The 22,028-nt window shown below is 47.8% G+C and overlaps 1 protein-coding gene across 1 annotated transcript; it reads right to left on the bottom strand.

Moving 5' to 3' along the window:
* Positions 1-1,060: 1,060 nt before the first annotated feature.
* CSRP3 (cysteine and glycine rich protein 3) lies at positions 1,061-21,472 on the bottom strand. The gene is made up of 6 exons (XM_062198077.1): positions 21,373-21,472; positions 11,374-11,513; positions 6,288-6,456; positions 4,388-4,520; positions 3,204-3,297; positions 1,061-1,367 (listed from the first exon to the last, which is right to left on the bottom strand). Exons 2-6 carry the CDS (start codon positions 11,483-11,485, stop codon positions 1,291-1,293), a joined length of 585 nt encoding a protein of 194 aa, XP_062054061.1. The 5' UTR covers positions 11,486-11,513; positions 21,373-21,472; the 3' UTR covers positions 1,061-1,290.
* Between the last annotated feature and the right edge of the window lie 556 nt (positions 21,473-22,028).

Below are 22,028 nucleotides of genomic sequence, written 5' to 3'. Positions count from 1 at the left end.
ATTTTTTAAAAAAAATATGTAGGATCTCTGTCATTAATGTGCTGTACACTGTGATTTAATGCTATAACTGGTACTCCAACAGTATTTTTCACTTTGTGTTGCTATGTGAGGGCAAACTGTTGAAATCTTTACTTTATATATACTCAACTGATTTTCTGTATATAAAGAGAATTGAAAATGAATCTTGATGTGAATGGAAGGGGAGAGAGAGCGGGAAAGGGGAGGGTTGCGGGTGGGAGGGAAGTTACGGGGTGGGGAAGCCATTGTAATCCATACGCTGTACTTTGGAAATTTATATTCATTAAATAAAAGCTTTAAAAAATAAAAAATTAAAAAAAATTTATTTATTTATTTGAGAGGTAGAGTTACAGAGAGAGGAAGAAACAGAGAGAAAGGTCTTTCATCCGCTGGTTCACTCCACAAATGGCCACAATAGCCGGAGCTGGGCCAATGTGAAGCCAGGAACCAGGAGCTTCTTCCGGGTCTCCCACGTTGGTGCAGGGGCCCAAACACTTGGGCCATCTTCTACTGCTTTTCCAGGCCATTAGTAGGAAGCTGGATCGGAAGAGGAGCAGATGGGATACAAACCAGTGCACTATGGGATGCCAGCACTGCAGGTGGAGATCCATCTCAATGTGCCACAGCATTGGGCCCGCTTATCTCTTTTTTATTATTATTGTACTTTTTTATTTATATAAGGTGAACAAATTTTATGTATCTCATATATACAAATTTAGGAGCATAGTGATACTTCCCACATACCCTCCCTCTCACTGTTCTCCCACCATCCCTCCCCCTTAAGCAAGCTTCTTAGTTTTTATTTTCCTTTTACAATTTGCTCTCATGTTCTCTGTATCCTCCTCTCAGCAGAAATGGGCTCAGCTGACAGGTTTCAGAAGACTCTCCTCCTTTGCCAGTTGTTCCTTCCTTCTCCCTCCCTTCCTGGTTGACATCCAACTTCATTACATTTTCTACAACTAGTTTGTTTTTTTAAAAATAACTCTATGTTTTATGAAAATTTCCCTCTATCAGAAAAAAAAAGATCCAGAGACATATAAGGTACCATTAAACCATTTTATTGCCTTTCCCACCCCGAATATCGTAAATAATAAATCACTTGTTGCAGATTGAATTTGAAGTACTTTTCTTGCAAAGGGTCAAGGCCATGATGGCTTCTGAAGAGAACCCCTGTCCTGCTACAAAGAAGAGGCTGTGTGGGGAAAGGCTCCCCTCGGTGCAGGGTTACTTGGCAAATGCGTCAGGTGCCAAGAGAAGGGGAGGGGCACCCTTTCACTCCTTCTTTTCCACTTGCTGTGTGAGGCCTCCAAACCCAATGCCTGTGGGGCCAAAGTTTTTGGCGTAGCAAACTGTGAACGAGAAGCAGATGAGGGGAGAGAGAACGGAGGTGAGCACCATCACTTGGAGCCCTTGTGTCTGGAGGCATCCTCCTGACAAATCTATGCACACCTTGACTTTCAAATCAATTGACCCATCCTGCTGTCAGTTCTGCTAATAAACATTGTTTACACTTCCTTGCTGTTCACTGCACTCACAGACAGATGGCGTAATCCGGCTCCCGACTGCTTGCCCAGCACTGGCCCCAGCCCCGGCTCCCTCCTGCTCCCTCACTACACAACCACATGCTTGCTGTTCCTGGCGGGACCTGCGATGTCTCAGCTTAGATGTCTTTTGAATCACTGCTTCCTGTGCCTGACTTGTCCCTTCCCAAACCTGCACATACTCTTCAAGCCGCAGAGGAATGATGTCTTCCCCACCCCCCAAGCTGATTGCATGCTTCTTTGTAGGCCACTGCATTGGGAATGTTCCTCTATTATAGTTGGTTTTTTTTTTTTTTTTTTTTTCATTTTGAAATGCAGTTGTTTGTTTACGTGTTGATCTCCCTGCTGGCTGCAGCAACTTGTTAGGGTTCCATGGCCTCCTGAATGTGGAGGCCACTCTACCCTGATCCTGGTAGAAGGCAACCGCTTGCCACAGAGTAGGTTAGTTCCCATCCTGCCTCACTGTGGAGGAAGCTTTGCCCGATCATCGCCTCCCCCTTAACCTCCTTTCCTCTGCTCCCCCGTACTCCTTCTGTGTGCATTTGGAGATTCTTGTGACACCATCATTAAGTGATGATGAGCCAGTGAGCACAGAATAGCACAGGCTCTGGGGCAGGCAATACACCACCCCACCCTAGAGCATCCCTGTCTTTTACAGTGTCAGGAAGGAGCTAAGCCTCATTATGTCTGCATAGGACCCCGGGAGTAGGGAGGCAGCCAGGGGCACAGTCATGAGGACCAAGAAGAAAACCAGTTCTGTGCACGTGATCACTAAGTGATGTGCAACATCAGTGATAGAAACGGTAGGAGAAAGGACAGGGAGGAGAGGGAGGGGAAACATAGGTATGTCTTTTTTTAAAAAAAAAAAAATTTTTGACAGGCAGAGTGGACAGTGAGAGAGACAGAGAGAAAGGTCTTCCTTTTGCCGTTGGTTCACCCTCCAATGGCCGCTGCGGCCGGTGCACTGCGGCCAGTGCACCGCGCTGATCCAAAGCCAGGAGCCAGGTGCTTCTCCTGGTCTCCCATAGGGTGCAGGGCCCAAGCACTTGGACCATCCTCCACTGCACTCCCGGGCCATAGCAGAGAGCTGGACTGGAAGAGGGGCAACCGGGACAGGATCCAGTGCCCCAACCGGGACTAGAACCCGGTGTGCCGGCGCCGCAAGGCAGAGGATTAGCCTGTTGAGCCATGGCGCCGGCCAAGTATGTCTTGATAAAGTCTAGAGAGGCCAGACTGAGTTCTTCCTCCCTCGCCCAGGAAGAATTATCTGGCACTGTCTGGCACTCAGGTGGACAGAGGTGTTCGAGTTTTCAGAAGGGACTTTGATATTGTTTGTCCAGGCCCCATTGCTTCCTCTTCTTCTGCTCTCTCCCCCCAGGTCACCCCACTACCCCAAACCACTTAGCACACTTCAAGCATCTAGTTCCAGCCAGATGCTCCAATGGCAAGGACCAAAGCTGGGTCAGGCGGGAGATTTCTTTCCCTTGGGTGGCTTTGCTATCCATCCTGAGCTCCCAACCCAGCTGAGCAGCCACACTCCTGGCAGCCACACTCCCAGGTGGGCCTTTATGTACAGATGGAACTTCCCCTCCCAGGGCCCGTCTTGGGAAAACATATCTCAAGAAAGTCTCTGGGACCACTCACCTTTGCAGTACAGTTCCCCATCTTTGTCAGTGACGTTCGTAGACTCCAGACTCTTCCCACAGATGGCGCAGCGGAAGCAAGTCTTGTGCCAGGGCTGAGAGCATAGGAGGGTTGCACGGTAGTAGGTGGGCAGCACCCTCTATTCCCGTGTGTAGGCCCCAGGCCAGCAGCATACAAAGTTGCCACTGTCTTATACTACCCCTTACCTAGTGGGCCCTCAGAATGATTTTTCCTGTGCCTCGCCTTGGCCAGCAATCCTCAAAACTCTAAAAATATACCTGGTGTGGCAACTTGCACAAACATTCCTTCAAAATAGACTAAACAGGAATGGGCTTCCCCTGGCAAAAAAGATGCAAGCCACATGTAGCAGAGGAGGATTTGAACATGGGTCAGTGGGTAGGGTTTATATTGAATATAAAATTAAAGAAGAAAAAAAAAGTGAGGAAATAAGACAGTTATCCAGGTAGCGCGGCCTTGCTTTCACTGATTGGTTCTGACTATCACAACTTGCATGAATCCTGTTGCCACATCTGCACGTGCACCGGGCACAGCCTGGAGGGGCTGACACCCCTGCAAGTCGCCAGTGTTGGGTGCAGACTGTGCCCTTATACTTGAAATCAGACCCTTCTTCCCCTGGTTTAGAATAATCAGGATTTCTCTCTTTCTCCATGTCCAACTCCTTTAGCGAGCAGCCTGGCTTTGGGCCTGGAACCAGAGCTTATAGCGCAAGTGTGTATTATATTCTCACACATTTGATGGCTTTCCTGAGAGAGATGATATTTGTACACGAGATGCTTCTGGCTGCCGTGAGGCGGTTACCACGTCGGCAGTAGTGATGGCAGCAGCAGGTTGAGTTACAGGGCAGTGACAGAGTCTCAGGGCTGAGACCTTTCTGGAAGGATTGCAGGTACTAAAGGGCAGGCAGCCTATGCCTCTCTGTGTCTCCAGAGCTTTAGCTGGGTGCCTTCCACTAGTAGGTTCACACTGGTTGCATTGACCCGCACCAAGTTCTAACCTAGGAAAGTAGGCTATGAGGGTGTGTGGTTTCTAAAGTTGTTCTGGGAACTGAGCCCAAAGAAGGGTCTGCTCCCGCCTACCCACAATTCCCACTTTATTCTCTCATTCCTCCCAACTGGCAGTGGTGAACGAGAGCAAACCCCACGTGGCTCACCCCAGGGCCTCACCTTGCCTCCTCCCATCACTTTCTCAGCGGCATACACTGACTTGCCACACCGAGGGCATTTCTCGGACTCTCCGAACTTCGCAGTGAACTTGGAAGGGTTGCTGGTGGTGGCTGAGCGAGCCGGCTTGGGGGACCTGGTAGAAATAGACGAATGAATGAAACGGAGAACACAGTGGGTGAACAATACGAACTTGAGTGAACTCCTTCACTTCTCTGTTCTTCAGACAAAGTGCAGCTTTCTGTAAGAAACTGTCTTTCTCACGGAGCTGTTGAGAGCAGGAAGTGAGCGGCCCGTGCACAGCAGCGAGAACAGGATCTGCTCTGTGTATCCTGAGGGCCAATAAACGTGAGCTGTAACATGTTGAAATCTTGGCTTTCTGCTGCCAAGCCCTGAGCAGGTGTTCCAAGCATGTCCTCTTGCAGCGTTATCATTACTGCTGTGCTGCCACTGTTGGACTTGTTTATTTAGGTTGTTCTGATCTATCTTCACGCCCATCAGTTTGCTTTCTGAAGTGAGTTGTGCACATAACAGGGCAAGACAAGATCTTGACCGGTAATGCTAATCAGCTTCTGACAAACCATAGTCCAGTGAGCTGATGTAATTCTTATCACAATTCAAGCTGCTGTCCTGCATCCAAAGGTCATCTGTCTCCATGACAGCAATGTCCAAAATGGAGGCACAAACACAGCCTTGGGTTTTTATGTGTGTGTATACAATCTATAATTATACTTGTATATTTTGTTTTCTTGTACCTTATGTCATCTGAGCCTTGCCACCCACCCTAGAAGGTAGGCAGGGCTAGCTGGAGGGAAGCGAAGGAGGGGAGGGTACCGGCCCCAGGCCAGGTAGCTCACAATCGGTAGAGCTGGGCTGAAACCCAAGGTCTCCACACTCCTGTTTCTCTTTGGACTGTATCACAGGAGGCCCTAAAAAGTGAGCTTAGATGATGCCAGGCAGAGAATGCAGTTGGCATTATCCTCTCTTTACACAGAGCCTCCAGCAGGGGTTGAGTAATGAGAGAAATTAGCAAGGACGAATTCTCTCCTGAAGCTTACTGAGGGCACATTCTTCCACATTTCCAGGCTCTGCCGTGGGTTACTGTCTTCTAACGGGACAGGATGACTCCAGGATGGTCGGAGTGCTCCTGGGGAAGGCCCTCCAGGGGACACTGCCTCAGCCCGGCTCGGCCTTTCCGGCTAGTCCCACCTCAGAGCTGCACCGGGAAAAGGGCTAGCTGGACAGCAGCTGCAGTCCGTGCCCATCAGACCATCTGTCCTCAGCTCCAGGCTGAAGGTCAATGTGACCATCAAGAACGTGGGCCCTGGGGAGCAGATGGAGGTGACCAGTGCGATGTTGCAGCTTCCCTGAGATAGTACTGAGGGAACCCTGGAAACAGGCAGCCAGGGAGACCATCATAGTTGGTTGTTTCCTTCTGAGGCTCAACCCACCCCTGCAGACCCACTCCCTCTGCCAGGCAGACATTAGTCCTTTTACAACCCAAGGGAAGAAATCTTTTCATGACAAGCACACAGAGAATGGGCATCGCCTCCCTGCCATCTTTATGTGATTTACATAGAAACTCTCAAAGGGGAAGAAAAGAGACTCCGTGCAGTTTTGCAAAGGTCAGACAATGGAACATCTGTATATTGCAGGTTTTCTCTTGACATGCAAACCAAGGGCCCTGGTGTAAAAGTAATTGGCCTTTAGAAAAGCAGATAATTTAAAGAGTCTTTGGAGAGGTAGCACATTGTTAGAACTTGGTCATCAGAGGATTCCTATTGTTGGCAAGTCAACAATAGTACATTCTCCCACTTCCAGAAAACGTTGCCATGGGAACAAAATGAACTGTCCAGATAATTGGCGACTCTAACAGGGAGGGAGGAAGCGGGCAGTAACTCACTGTTGGAACTGGAGACCAAGGTGCTCGCCTGTGTCCGTGCTGAGGCAGCCAGCTCCTTGTCCATACCCGATCCCCTTGGGCCCGTACCTGCGCCCATAGCACACCTTACAGTATATCTCCGACTCGTGAGCGGCCACTGTCGTGCTGTCCAGAGCCTTCCTGCAGGCCACTGTCAAGGAGAAGAAGGGTTAAGGCGATGAGGCTGAGATCACTCTCCCCTTCCTGTGCCCTCGCCGCTCAGGGCGGAGACCAGCGCATGGATCCTCTGGGTCCGGAGCACAACTTTGATTCCTGACTGTGCATCTGTCTTGAGTCCTAGACTCCAAGGCAGTCCTGATTTCACAGAAGGCGAGATTGGGACGCAGAGGGGGAAATCAGTGTTCCATAGCATCATGCAGAAAAGGGGTTTGTGAGCACTGAAACCAAGAAACTGCTTTCAGAGCCGCTGAGAATGATGTTCCTGAGTGTCTTACCCCCAGTGACATCAGGGAGGCGAGGCAGGCAGGGTGAGGAGCTAGACAAGAGAGGGCCTGACTTTGTCTGAAAGTGAAGGACTCAGGGCTGAGAAGTTTCTGTGCTCATCACCGTCTTTGTAGAGCACGGATAACCACAGACACAAGAGCCCCGGGAGCTGATTTGGGTCCAGTTTTGCAAGAGGAGTTGGTGAAGGGGGCAGGTCTGGTTCATAGACCCCTTAGACTTCTGTGGGCCCAAGCTCCCTGACCATTGTACGTTATCTAACATAAAGCGCCCCCAAATACAAAACGTCCAATCCTCCAAAGATTGGTAGATTTCTTTCATGCAAACGTGACCAAAAAAAAAACCTTTAAAGATATGGATGGAAGTGTTTGATCTTATGATATTTAATAATGTAAATCAATAATGTGTTAGAAATATTACTTTTCTCCCACCTAACACAAACTCAGGGAGCAACTGTGTCCAGTTCTTTCACTCCATCTCCGGCATCTGCATCCTCCTCATCACCATCCACTTTGGGGGGCAGCTGACCCGGACTCCCTGAGCACTCACCGTCACTTCTGTCTGCACCGTTGGTGAAGCAGCCTGGTTTTCTACCCGAGTAGGAGGCTGTCCCGTGACAGCTGTATCTCAACAAGATGTAACTGTTATCATAACACGTTAGGGCAGCATTTCCACAACTTAACCACCTGCTGTTTTGCTTTACAATGATTCTTAAAGGTTTCTGGTGATAGTGCTGGTGAGGTTATGTCCCCTAAGGAAGAATAATTCATGTGCATTTAATTTATTTGTCTCTCTTTTTAAAAAGATGTTCTTTCTTTATTTGAGAGGTAGAGCTACGGATAGAAGAAGTGACCAAGAGAAAGGTCTTCCATCTGCTGGTTCACTCCCCATATGGCTGCTACAGCCTGAGCTGAGCCAATCCAAAGCCAGGAGCTTCTTCCCGGTCTCCCACGTGGGTGCAGCAGCCCAAACGTGGGCCACCTGCTACTGTTTTCTTAGGCTATTAAGCAGAGAGCTGGATTGAAAGAGGAGCATCTGGGACACGAACTGGTGCTCATATGGGATGCCAGCACTATAGGAGGAGGCTTAGCCCTCCTATGCCACACTATGCCACAGTGTCTGCCCCTTGTCTCTCTTTTTTAACAACAGTCCCACCAAGTTACCTCTCTCCAGCATTGAGTGAGGTTGTTGGGGTTCATATGCCTTCCATAAATGGCACTTTGTTGTTAAAATAACAAGGAGTAAATATGTTAAAATGCTAAAATAGAAGAAGATAAAGTTGTATGTAAGGTAGGACTGGCCAGGGGTTGATGGTTGTGGGATGAGGAGATGTGTGTGTGTGTGTGTCTGTGAATTTTTTCAACTATTCTGTCAATATGGTGTGTGTGAAAAATGGCTCTGTAAAAAAAAAATTAAAGTAATTGCATGCATGCCCTGTGGCATGAGAAACTTTAGAAAGCTCTGAACGCAAGGCAAATCTTTTATGAAGAATGACTTGGACAGGGAGGATGCATTATATGGGAGCCCAGGAGGCCTGTGTGTGTCTGACTTCTCGCTGATGTCCATTACCAACCCCAAGAAGAACCACTCAGATGCTTGCTAATGGTCTACACCTTGCGTCCCTCCAGGACAGGGTCGGTCGGTGTTAATCTCCCTGGAGCATACGCAGGGCTCAGGCCAGAGTTAATCCCCTGTCAACAGTTTTTGAGTGGATGAATGAGTACATGAACAAACAAATGAATGCGTGCTCCAGTGAAGATCAGTGACGTATGCCCAGGGATGCGCAGTGATTTGCAGATCTATACTTGGCCCCGATCCTTTGACTCCTAGCCAGTACTGAAGCCACTGGTGCCATGAGTACTGTAAGGGCAAATTGCTCCCCTGATTTCAACCAATGCAGACACCAAAGGAGTGTGAAAAATCCCATCAATAACTCATACATTGATTACACCTTGAGATAATGAGATTTTTGGATCTGTTAGTTTAAATTAAATGTTTCAGAATTAATGTCACCTGTTCCTTTTATGCCTTTAAAACTATGGTTACCAGAAACTTAAATTTGCATATTTGGCTTGCATTATTTTTCTTTTGGACAGAGCTGATGTAGAGGTTAAGTATAGAGACTAATTGCAGAGATTTACCTAGAAGTCAGGGGAGCCCTGGACAGGAGGCAAGCTGAGGTAGATCCTGCCTCTTCAAACCCTGTTTCCAGCAAGTTCAGGGATGCCTTCCGGAGGTGAAGTCATGTGATGATAATTTAGAAAACGTGCTCTATGGTGCTGTGGCATAGCAGGTAAAACTGCCACCTGCGTGCCAGCATCTACATGGGCACCGGTTTATGTCCCAGCTGCTCTACTTCTCATCCAGCTCTCTGCTGTGGCCTGGGAAAGCAGTGGAAGATGACCTAAATCTTTGGACCCCTACATCTGTGTGGGCGACCCAGAGGAATCTTCTGGCTCCGGACTTCGGATTGGCCTAGCTCCCGCTGTAGCAGTCATCTGGGGAGTGAACTAGCAGATGGAAGATCTCTCTCTCTCTCTGTCTCTCTCTCTACCTCTCCTCTCTCTGTGTAACTCTGATTTTCAAATAAATAAATCTTAAAAAAAAAGAATAAACACATGGTTGGGGCTACCACTTGTAGTGCCAGCATCCCATATGGGAGCTGGTTCGCATCCTAGCTGCTCCACTTCCGATCCAGCTCTCTGCTATGGCCTAGGAAGGCAGCAGAAGAAGGCCCAAATCCTTGGGCCCCTGCACCCACATGGGAGACTCAGAGGAATCTCCTGGCTCCTGGCTTCGGATCGGCCCAGCTCTAGCCATAGCAGCCATCTGGGGAGTGAACCAGCTGATGGAAGACCCTTCTCTCTCTCTGTCTCTGCCTCTGCCTCTCTGCTCTTCTCCAGGGCCTTGTCTACCACTACTGAAGCTTACACTGCTACCTTCCATGTCACCCATGAGCTCTAATCAAATACCAAGAGTTTGAAAGGGCTGTGCCAAGTGCTCCAATCCCTCCTGCCATGGCTCCACTGAACAGGCCCTCTTCCTAGTAACTGGGAAAGACAAGACAGCCGCTACCATGGAAAGCTTTCTTACCATTTCCTGTTCCCACTCAGCCGCCAAAGTGAATCAAAGGGGACCGGACACTAGAAGTTTGGGCTTTGAGACCCAGACCCTGGCTTCCTCCTTGTAACACCTGTGCAGTAGGTAGGATGATGCCCGCTTTCCAGATGGGGAAATTGCGTCACCATGGTGAAATGAGATGCACAGTGAGGACATGACAGAACCCGAATGCAAACCCTGCTCCTTTTTCACTCCAGTTTGTGCTCATTCCTCTGTTCCTCACTCTAGCTCTCTCTAAAGCACACTGGCCATGTTTGGACAAAAGCCAGAGAGTTGTGTGAAGAACTCTCTTGAGCAATTAATTCTGTTAATTGCAATAATAATGATGAATCTGAGGTATAAGATGACTTAAAAATAATTACCCGTAATTAAAATCCAAAGCATTAGTAAGTCCACCAACCCCATCACTCAGAGCGGTTCCCTTCCCCCTGCCTTGTTCTCTAATAATAATTATGTTTGCTGTGGGAGGTAAGGGATAATGAAAACTCCTGCGGCTGGTAAGACGTTACTATTTCTGGCAGTGTACGGATGGAGTGTCTCTCTGCCTAACAGATGGAATTCAGACCTTGACATTCTGCTTGAAACCACTTTGTGTGGATGCCTTGCAGCCACAGGGGTGCAGCATGGGGAAGGGGTAGGTGGGGTTGGGAGACTGGACAGGGAGGAGGCATGCAAAATCTCCAGCAGAGCTGGCCCCTAAGCCAGACATGCTAGAAGGAAGTACAGAAGTTGCCCTTTCAAAGCCATGGCCAATTTTTCTCCCAACAGGACTAGCTGCTAGGAAACCCCATAGGATGCTGCTGTTGTGTCAGAGGGTGCAGGCCTGGGAGTCTGAACAGGCAAGTTCTATTCCTGGCTATGCTGCAAATGCACTGAGCCAGGGCTCAGAGATGCGAAATAACCATCTCAACATTACCCCCAGTTTTGGCATGTGTGAGTCTGTCGGACAGCGCTGGTAAAGATCCCCTTCGTTGAGGTCTCTGGTACCCAGGCCCAGAACACAACCCTTTCTGACTCACACAGAATTGTCCCATCTTGCTGCTGCCCACCATGGCTCTCTCTTAGGAAAGATCAGCCACAGCTGGCTTCGGGGACAGCTGGCCAGTGAGGGCAACACCAGGAGCCAAATCCTCTCTGGCTCCAGATAAGTGCTGGCACCTCCTCTCTGCCAAGTCACACTTTGTCAGTGTCGCCACTGGGTCAAGGTTTTCAGCACAGAGAGCGGTGACAGAGCAGCTTGTCCTGATTTTGAGCCGCAGGGGAGGGGCCTTGGAGCTGGGTAAACGGTGGAGAAAGGGTGCTTAGGAGAGCATCACTCCTTTAGGTGGGGCTCCAAGGCTTTACAACCACTGAGTCTCCAGGGATTGCTACTGCTGGGCCCAGAGCCTGAGAACTGCTGGCCCGTGGCATCTGAGGTTAAACGTGAACTTCAAACTCGCCTCTATGCTGAGCCCGCATCCCCACCCACGGAGCTCCCCCAACTCACTGCAGTGGAAGCAGGTCTTGTGGAAGCTCCTTCCATTGCACTGGATTTCCTCCGCGTGGTAGACCGTCTTCTCGCAGGCTCCACATTTCGCTCCTCCGCCCCAGTTTGGCATCTTGAAGACTCTTTGACCAAGGTCAAGTCTAACAGGATGGAAGGCAAATACCCTAAATGTAGGTGACTCCAGGCATGAATGACTCCCTAGCAGTGGAGTGACTGAAGACCAGGACCCAGCCTGGGACTCAGTCTCGTTTGTTTGGTGATTCACTCATTCCTTCATTCAATCAACAGTTACCATGAGCAAGTTACTGATAAGCTCCGATCCGCAGATGACTTTGGGTTGTCACTTAGTACTTTGGGACTCAGTTTCCTCATCTGTGAATTTTTTTTAACTTTTATTTAATGAATATAAATTTCCAAAGTACAGCTTATGAATTACAATGGCTCCCCCCACACACAACTTCCCTCCACCTGCAACCCTCCCCTTTCCCGCTCCCTCTCCCCTTCCATTCACATCAAGATTCATTCATCTGTGAAATTTTTTTTTAAATTTTTTTGACAGGCAGAGTGGACAGTGAGAGAGAGAGATAGAGAGGTCTTCCTTTTTTTTTTTTTTTTTTGCCGTTGGTTCACCCTCCAATGGCCGCCGCGGTAGGCGTGCTGCTGCCGGCGCACCGGGCTGATCCGATGGCAGGAGCCAGGTGCTTCTCCTGGTCTCCCATGGGGTGCAGGGCCCAAGCACTTGGGCCATCCTCCACTGCACTCCCTGGCCACAGCAGAGAGCTGGCTTGGAAGAGGGGCAACCGGGACAGGATCGGTGCCCTGACTGGGACTAGAACCCAGTGTGCCAGCGCCACAAGGCGGAGGATTGAGCCGCGGTTCCGGCCTCATCTGTGAAATTTTAACACCAGTATTTTTCCAAATGGTGCTATTTTTCTAAGGAAATTAAATAATTTTAAACTCACTCATTAAAGTTATACAATGCAAACAAAGACAAAAAAATACATTGAAACTCATGCATTTCTGTACCGTTAATATTTACTTTTCAAGCCTCAACTAAGAGCATCAACACAACCTGTCAAGTTCTGTGACCCCCCCCAGCCCACGTAATCAATTACAGTATACAAGAACAGTAATTCACATTAAAATTTTAATAGCATGGCTCCAGTGTGTCCAACACAGCTCTTGGAAGGAATGGGTGGGCTAATTTTGTGTATATAAAATTGTAAATATTAAGTATCATTATTCTTCCATCTGAGGTTTAAAAATTTATCCCATCAGACGTGGGAGTCACCTGTGAAAGTGACATTATCTTATCTAGCTTAATGCTTCTGGAATCACACTGGACCTTGGTAAGATTTGGGAGAACTGGAAGAAGGAGGAAATTCTGCATTTCTGACAGACTTTCAGCGATAAAGATACTCCTCTTAGTGTATTCCTCTTTGAATAACAGATAAAAAATATGTAATATATAAAATCTATGCTCATGCCCATGCATGTCTATTTAAGAACATCTCTGCCCAGGCAATCAAGAGCATATTGTTACTGTACTAGGTCTAGCCTAGGGACCTGCTGTCCACTTTCAGAATGACCTTCAACTTGCTGTATGTATCAGGATGAACTAGACAGCTTCTCTTGACATCTGTTTTCCCATGTATCCAATAAAACATTTGTGCTACTCCTTGCTGCTTTGCAAAGTTGTTTAGAAGACCAAATGGCATGGCGTGCAGGAGGGACTTGACAGAGTTCACACTGCTGGGCAGGGGCCCGGTGATAGCTCCGATGTGTCCCTCTGTGCCCTTAGAGCACATTCTACAGCAAGGCACTGAGAGAGCCACAACCCAGGGCTATCACTGCCACCACCCCCCCCACCCCCGCCAGCCCCGCCAAGGATTATACTTCCGAGAGAGTCACCAAAGAAGGAGATTTAAAGCAACCATTTGCTTTCTCTGTGTGTTTTTAGGTGTAAGTTCAAATTTCCAGTTTCCTCAGAACAAAATTGAGGGAAACCATCACTATTCGATGAAATTTCTGAAATCATGCCACCCACCCAGGGGGACCGAGTTTCTCACTGGGATCCCTGGGTTTCTGAGAAGCTTGGTGTGTCATATTGTCAGTGACACCGAGCACTATCAGGCCATTCTCAGTGGCTGCTTCTGACCTTCTCCTTCCCTTCTGGGAAGCCAGTCACCTTCTTATAATAGTTGGCGATTAACTCTAAGCCCTGTTAGGCCAACTGCTCTGGTAGTAACCCAGTCTCGTCACAAAGACAGTTTTTGCTAAGGAACAGAAAGTAAATAGCAAACAGACCACTGAACCTGACACTTGGACTGATGGAGATGTTCCTACCTAAATATACCCACAAAGAGCTTTTCTAGCCTGGAAAGACTGTGAGGTCTGTACAGTTAGCCAGGAACATCCTACTCTCCTCTCACAGAAGCTAGCTCTTCTATTTATTCAGTAAAAGGTTAGAAGACAATTTTTAAAGGAAATATTTACTGTGTTGATTTCTACAGTTCAAGGTGTTTAGTAGAGTGGAAAACGTTGCGGATTTTTAAGGTAAAGGCGCGGGAATGAGCCCAGTCATTCGTTTGGTCGTTCACTCATTTACCATGCGTTCACTCCGTACTGATCATGTGTCAGGAATCAAGGGTAGGGGAGATGCAAAAATGAGTAGGTTGAGTCCCTTGTCATTGAGAAGCCCCCATTATAGTAAAGCAGGGACCAGAATACTTGGTACCACAGAGCAGTCTTGAAAGAAGTACCGAGGAAACTCAAATGAGAGAGGGTGATTACCCACATTTAAACTGGAGTCACAGAAGAGATCACTTTCAAATTGGGTTTTGAAGAGTGACTAGGAGTTCACCAGGTAAAGAAAAGGAGTAAAGACATTTCAAGCACAGAAAATAACAAATAGGCATAGAAGCCTTACTATTTCTCCCAAAGAGCCCACGTTGTTTACTGTGGAGTCCATTTAAGCTACAGAATGTTAGAGTTCAAAGCGATGTTTAAGATTGGCTGGCTGCCTCACTTATGGCCAAGGAGTGATATAAAAAGTAAACACCCAGCGCTATTCTCTTAGCTGACTTCTTTTCTAAGGTCCCTCCTCTCTCATGAAAGATAATACCTTATCTAGAAAAGAGCAGTGTCACATAATTTTGCCCACATTCATTTTGATCCTGAGTTTCACTATAACCATGAAATACAGGAGAAATGTCGTCTATTTCATCCAAGAATGTGACCGGGACAACTGTGAAATGTGTGATGTGGAAACTTTCAATGAAAACAACCTTAGGTCAAATTTCTCATTTGAAATCTTCAGTGGAGGTTTCATTGTCATGTTCTGTAGGTTAATAGGAGACAGATACCTCTTAGGGGAGGTATATATTTTTCTCCAGCAATGCCTAGACAAAAATGCTTTTAAAATGCAGCTAAGATTACAAGTAGTACCTTCTGCACAAGCTAATGTATCTTAGCTCATGTTGTTTTTAAGTGATCGTGAATATCTGACATACATATATCAAGACGGAAAACTCAAAATAGAAATCCTTAAGTATTCTATTAACAGGTGCTCAGTTCTATTTCTAAAGATAGGGATGTAACTATGGAGGCTAAACAGAAGACATCTCTTCTTCCAATGCTCACTAGGCCAAAAGGCAGAGGGTGTCTTAATGTACCTTGGATCCAAAGACTTGGATTCTAATCTTAACCTTATGACTTTGAACTTGAATAAGAACAAAATGCTGACAGTAGTATCTCCTAGGACCACTGTGAAAGTCATGGAAATATGATGGAATTTAAGGCAGTTTTGTGGAGCTATTCAGAAACAAAATGCTGCTATCCACTTGATTTCAGGTTGTTCAAACAGCACTGCTATGTTAATTAAGTCGCTATGATTGAAAGCACATTAGGTCCTGGCTTCCATACATAACCTTTTCAGCCTCCCGGATTACTCTGGAATTCCTGTGTCTCAACACTCCTCTAGCCGGGCTGGGATTGTGAGCTTAGCCTGGCAAGATACCAAGAGATGGGCCATTTGTTTATCAGTGTTGCTTGGTACTGGCAAGGGCCACGGAAGGTGGGACTCCAAATATAGGCTTCGCCATCACTCAGCCCCGTTTATCACCTGGGTCACCATCTCCATCACATCACATGGCACTACTCTCTGGGCTGGGCCCTGCGATGCTTGTGTTGTCACTGACAGTTCACGGGACAGGACTGAAGTGAGCGCCAGGCTGGAATTTTTGAGGATGAACTATAATGTGGGGCCCTGCTCTGTCAGTTGGGAGAGGTTGAAATCGAGACTTGGGTCACCCAGACTCCAGAGAGAGAGAGAGAGCACCGTTTTTTTGTGGAACTCTTGAGGAGTAATGCTATGGAAGATTTTATACTGGGAATATGCTATAGTGGATGTGAAAAGTGCTGGGTCAGATACAGGAGGTATCTTCTTGCCTTCAATGCTGTGTGATCTGAGCCAACCATTCAACCTCTCTGAACTTCAGTATCCTCCCTAAAATGAGGGCAATAGTCCTGTCTGTCTCACTGTTGGTAGGGAATCATACCAGTTCAAGTACCGTCAATCTGAATGTTTAAAAGAATAACCAAAACGTGTATTTTGGGCAGCATATTCTTTCCTTTTTCTCTTTCTACCTTCCTTCCTTCTCTTTCTCCTTCCATCCTGATTTCTTCCTCCTCCTCCTCCTCCTTTTGCTTCTTCTCAGGGCAGAAGGGGATAGGATACATAAAATGAAAGAACCTGGCCGGGTAGGGAGGGAACCTTAAGCCAAAATGTTGAGCTGAGACCTCAAGCACCAATACCACAATGTTTTCACTGTCATCCGACTAGATGCTGACGCCACACAGTGAATTCAGTTGTCAACAGCCACTGAGGGAGGGGTTTGTGGCCATAGGAACACATACATGGGATCTCGGGGATGATCCTAGTCAGTACTAACATAGTCCTGTTGTTGTTGAAGCTGACATGCCTGGAGCCCAGCCCTTAGGCCAGGCACCAAGGCACATCTCATTTCATCTTCACAGCAACCCTTCATCTTATTATTTTTTTATTTATTTGACAGATAGAGTTAGACGGTGAGAGAGAGAGACAGAGAGAAAGGTCTTCCTTCCATTGGTTTACCCCCCAAATGGCCGCTACGGCGAGAGCAGGTGCAGCCTCCTGGTCTCCCATGAGGGTGCAGGGGCCCAAGCACTTGGGCCATCCTCTACTGCCCTCCCAGGCCACAGCAGAGAGCTGGACTGGAAGAAGAGCAACTGGGACTAGAACCCGATGCCCATATGGATGCTGGCGCCGCAGGCGGAGGATTAACTAAGTAAGTGAGCCACGGCGCCGGCCCCACAGCAACCCTTCAAGGCAGGCACTCTTACAACACAGACGTTTCAGATGGAGAAGTGGAAACTTGTCATTACATCCCTTGCCCAAGATCACTTGCTGGTATGTGTCATGTGGGAAGATCGGAACTTAGGTCGCTCTGATGCCAAAGTCACATTCTTATATTAATGTTAACTGCTATTTATGGCTTATTATTCATCAATTGCTTTGCATGCTAGTAGATCATCTCTTCTACATCAGCCCCACAGAGCAGCTTTTGTTATTCCATTTTTTGCAGATGAGAAAACCTGACAGAGAGCCCTAAAGTAGCTTGTTCAAGGTCACTACTAAGTGGCAGAGCTGCAACTCAAACCCCCACGAAGCTGATTCCGTATCCATGCTCCTGCTTACAACACGCTGGGGAAGGGATGAGATTCAGGGCCTCTATTAACCAAACTGCTCATTGATAGGAATTGAGATCCGACAGATCCATGGTCTCTCCATGGGATAGTATTCCAGAGCGGGAATAACAGATTGAATGTGATTCAGTAAAATAAAGGACTTTCTAAGAGTCTGTGCTATTCTGACATGGGAAGGGCTCCCATGGAGTGGAGTTCTTGCTCATCAGTGATTTTCAGCCCAGGTCAGAGTGGACGCCCAAGTGGCTGAGACACTTTACAGCCCGTTCAAGGGCTCTCCAAGCCCTGAGACAAGTTTGAGGACCTGGACGGAGGGACTGGGTCCTCACGGAGAGACGTGCTGCCCAATGGCATCCCCTCTTAAGCACTGCATCTTCCCTGGCCTTCTCTTCATTTGGGTAAGAAATTTGGTATAGCACAGTGGAAAAGTATAGCTTTGGGAAAAACCAAGCCAGGATTCAAAAACACTAACTGCTGGACTTTGGGCAAGTTGTTCAAATTGCCTGAGCCTGGTATCCACGTGCATGTAGGGACAAGGATGAGAAGGCTAGTCTGAAAAGGCTATTTGCAACCAGAGGGAAATAATAATACTAGCTAAGATACAATATATCGAAGCTTAGTGCACAGCAGGTATTTATAATTTGGGTTGCTTTCATTGTTACTGTGATTTTTTTCTCCAGTTTTCAAACATGTTTCTTAAAACAAGCCAGTCTCTCCTGGCTCCTTGTTCCTGGCCCGTTGGCTCAAACTGTGAACCAGCTCTGTTTTTCAGCCTTCCAAGAGAATGTCCAGCACCCCAGTGATCAGGTCAAGGAGGGATCTGGGTTGGGTTAGGCTGCCTGGTGCCATTGACTGCAAGTGAGGCAAGGCACTAAACCTCGGCCTCAAGACAGCCACTGATCTCTCTGGGGTCTCTGGTTGGGCTCTTTTCACTGAGGATCTGGGCGCTGGAGGGAAGTAGCCTGCAAGGGGCTAGGTGAGGCCCAGCAAGAGATCATGCCCTTCAACTGCTGGTCAAGGTCAATTGCTTCCTCCTAAGCTTCGAACCCAAGTATAAAAATGAAAGTCCCAGCCAGAGGCCCTTTCGTAAAGTCTGGGAGGCACAGCATGCTTGCTCCCAGCATGGAAATAAGCCCAAGGGTTGGTTCTCACTGTTTTAAAATTCAGATACAATAGACACACCTATTAAACTGAGGCTGTAAAGTATGGTCGTCCCAGTTTCTAGTCTCAGTTGGGGCGCCGGGTACTAGTCCCAGTTGCTCCTCTTCTAGTCCAGCTCTCTGCTGTGGCCCAGGAAGGCAGTGGAGGATGGCCCAAGTGCTTGGGCCCTGCACCCGCATGGGAGACCAAGAGGAAGCACCTGGCTCCTGGCTTCGGATCGGCACAGCGCCAGCCATAGCAGCCATTAGGGGAGTGAGCCAACCTTTCTCTCTGTCTCTCTCTCACTGTCTATAACTCTCTCTGTCTCTCACTGTCTAACTCTGCCTGGCAAAAAAAAAAAAAAAAAAAGTGTGGTCGTATAATGCTTTTTCTGAAATATCTCTAAAGTGTAGCCAGCCTGTACCTTCAGAAATGCACTCTTTGTTCTATTTTGAGCTCCACGCTTTATTATTAAAGATCACGTCGTACCCCCGTTTACCTCTTGGCTCTGCCAACCTTCTAGCCTTGTGACCCTGGTCATTACTACATTGTCTGCAACTTCAGTTTCTTCCTCTGAAGACTGATTTTTTGTAGGACCTTTGTGTTAATACTTGTTTTGCACTGGCCCAGAGCAGGAAGTGACCAGTGAGTCGTAATCAACGCTTGCCCAGGACAAGAAGCTCAGGGAAGCAGAGGACAGAGCTGGTGTTGCTTGCAGCCATCCGGACAATTGCTGTCTGCCATTCTGCTTCCCTTCTCTGGGATGAGTAATCGCAGCTTTGCGTGTTTTCAGGTATCACATTTCTCTTTGACCCTGAAGCCCATCCCTCCATGCAGTATTTCCAGACATCTGAGCCCCAGGCTGGTAACTGGAAGTCCTCCTGCCTGAGGAGTAGTATTTCCTGGGTATTAGATTCCTACTCCTGTGTCCTACCTCTTGTAAAACAAATTAATCTTCTTCTAACCCCTGGCCAGCTCGCTACCTACTTTGACCTCTGGACTCGTATCATCACCCTGCACTTAGCAAGAAATCCTTCCACGAGCTGATGGGTGTGGCCCTATCCTTTTCTCAAAGGCCTTGCATATTTGGACAGTTCTATTAAACTTTCCAGGTCCATTCCTGTCCCTTACCTCTCTCAGTTCTCACAAACCCCATACTCAGAGAAGTTATGTCCGGCTCAGAACTCGGATCAGAACTCACTCTGCACCTGCTGTGCCTTGGTTTCTTCTCAGGATTCCCAGGATTTCTGGATTTGTATTCAACAAGATTCTATACTCACTTCCTTCAAGAGCATCTTGGCTACTCGCCTGTTGAATGCTGCTGCCCATTCCCCGCCCCCACCTGTCTCTCCCTTTCTCCCCTACCCGCCCTGTCTCTGTTGCATGGCTTGTGTATCTGAGTTGTAGGACACCTGTCTTCCTGGCACTGCACCCCCCACCCAGCAGCTGGAACTCATCGCCATCAACCACAAATAGCTGAGTTGTTCGAATGGAACCAAAGCCAAGGCAGAAGAACCCCTGACATTTTGGGGGTCAAATGGCTGTTTTCCATACATTGTGATGAACTGTATGTATGTACTCACAGTTGGGACTCAATTCCCACAGTAAGCTGGGGACACAGGCCACCCTCTTTTCCTTGTCCTTCTTGCTGTTCGTACCCTCCCTTCCCTGAAGAGTGCGACCCCTGTCTCGCCCCAGATCCAGCACAGGTGGTGGCCACTACATGCTCATTACTGTGCATTGAACTGGATAGCAGAGTTCCCTTGGCCTGCTCCCTCTTGGAAGAGTCACCACCCTGGCTCGGGGACAGAGCAGAAATTAGAGCCCACAGCTTTGATCTCTTGGCAGCATTTCCACTCAGAGCATTGCTGAAAACCTCTTCTCATCCTCAGTCACACGTACACTTGATAATCACTGGGATATTTAAGAAATATCTGAAACCTAGAGGAAATACTGGGTATCAACTCCCACCACAGCTGGGAATGAGCCTCTCCTTAAATAGAGCCTCTAATGGATTTTCAAGGTAGCCCTGCCACTTTTGAGTCCAGTTTTGATTAATTCTAAATGATTAAAAGCAGGTCTGTTACTGAGCATCTTTGGGGTATAAAATCTATTTTAAACCAACAACTCTGGCTGGCACCGCGGCTCACTGGGCTAATCCTCCGCCTTGCGGCGCTGGCACACCGGGTTCTAGTCCCAGTCGGGGCACCGGATTCTGTCCCGGTTGCTCCTCTTCCAGGCCAGCTCTCTGCTATGGCCCGGGAAGGCAGTGGAGGATGGCCCAAGTGCTTGGGCCCTGCACCCGCATGGGAGACCAGGACAAGCACCTGGCTCCTGCCATCGGATTAGCGTGGTGCGCCGGCCGCAGCGCGCCAGCCACGGCGGCCATTGGAGGGTGAACCAACGGCAAAAGGAAGACCTTTCTCTCTGTCTCTCTCTCTCTCACTGTCCACTCTGCCTGTCAAAAAAAAAAAAAAAAAACCAAACAAACAAAAAAAAACAACCAACAACTCCAAAGTTCCTGTCATTCACCACATCTTCTAAATAACGCAATTCTTCCTAATTTGAGCAAAGCTGTCTTTATAATAGTGCATCTATTACAACTGCTGTGTAACCATACAGTACTTTCCAGTTTAGGAAAATGACATTTTGATTGATCTTTGCAGAGGAGACCAAGACCCTGAGCAGCAGGCACTTTCCCAAATCAGTTCTTTACCAAGTACATGGGAATCCCAGCAGTGGAAGGCAGGTTCGTCAACTATTGTCCCAGCAAACTTTTCTAGTATTTTCTTCTACCTTCCAGCCACCCCGACTAAGACAGTAGGAAACATTATTCCACCACAAAAGTAAGTTTAGACCAAAAAAGTCTATCATTCATTTCTTTGTCAGGTTCTATCAAGTCCCCAAATATGAATCATCCTTCTAGAAAAAATTTAAAACCACCAGATCAGCACCAGAAACCAAGTATATCTTGAGCCTCCTCGCACACTCCCCGAGTGGATGGTAGTATTTGGCATGGGAAATACATCCTCACTCTCTGGGACCCTTTGTAGTTCCAACCCACCATCCAGCCAGCACACCCTGCAGTCCAAAAGCCTGCCCCTCTCCACTTACCTGCCTGTGTGGCCTCTGTCGGCTCAACTGAATCCAGGGGGCTCTTGTCCTCTTTAAATACATGGAGGCTGTCACCAGCCTTGGCCTGGTGAGGGAAGGGCAGGAGGGAGGCCGAGGGGAGAGGGTGAATGAGACATGAGTAACACAACTGCTATCAGAAGCTGAAAATAGCTTGTGACCAAAGCCCTGAGTTTTGTTTCCCCCACGCCAGCTGGGAGGCTCTTGGAGAACAATATTGCTTGGGTTCTATTTTCATGGCCAATTGCCTATGACACCAAGGGATCCATCTGTGGAGCATGTAATTTCTGATCAAGTGGTTGGGATGGGATCAAAGGGTTTTGAATCTCAACTCGTTTTCCCCAGGTCTCTATCCCATGGGTCTCCCTGGAAATCAACGTGAAGTACCTGCAAATGAATCATGAGCCATATCTGGGAGCCCTGGAACGCTGAGACGCAGGTCGCTACACTCGTGAAGAGGACGCAGAGCTAAAAATAAGAGTGATGGGGGTCTGAAACGGCACTGAGATAATCTCTTCCAAGGAGATAGGGGAACAAAAGGTCAGCCAGTCATTAGGGGCCCGTCACTCCACCGAGCCTGGGAAGAAAGGTTTTCTCTCCAAAGTTTTGAGTTACTTTGTTCATCATCTTTTCCTATT

The sequence above is a fragment of the Lepus europaeus genome, chromosome 7, assembly GCF_033115175.1.
Source record: "Lepus europaeus isolate LE1 chromosome 7, mLepTim1.pri, whole genome shotgun sequence".
In the NCBI taxonomy this organism is placed as follows: domain Eukaryota; kingdom Metazoa; phylum Chordata; class Mammalia; order Lagomorpha; family Leporidae; genus Lepus; species Lepus europaeus.
Note: the sequence above shows the minus strand (reverse complement) of the source record. Positions and strands in the feature narration are given on the sequence as shown.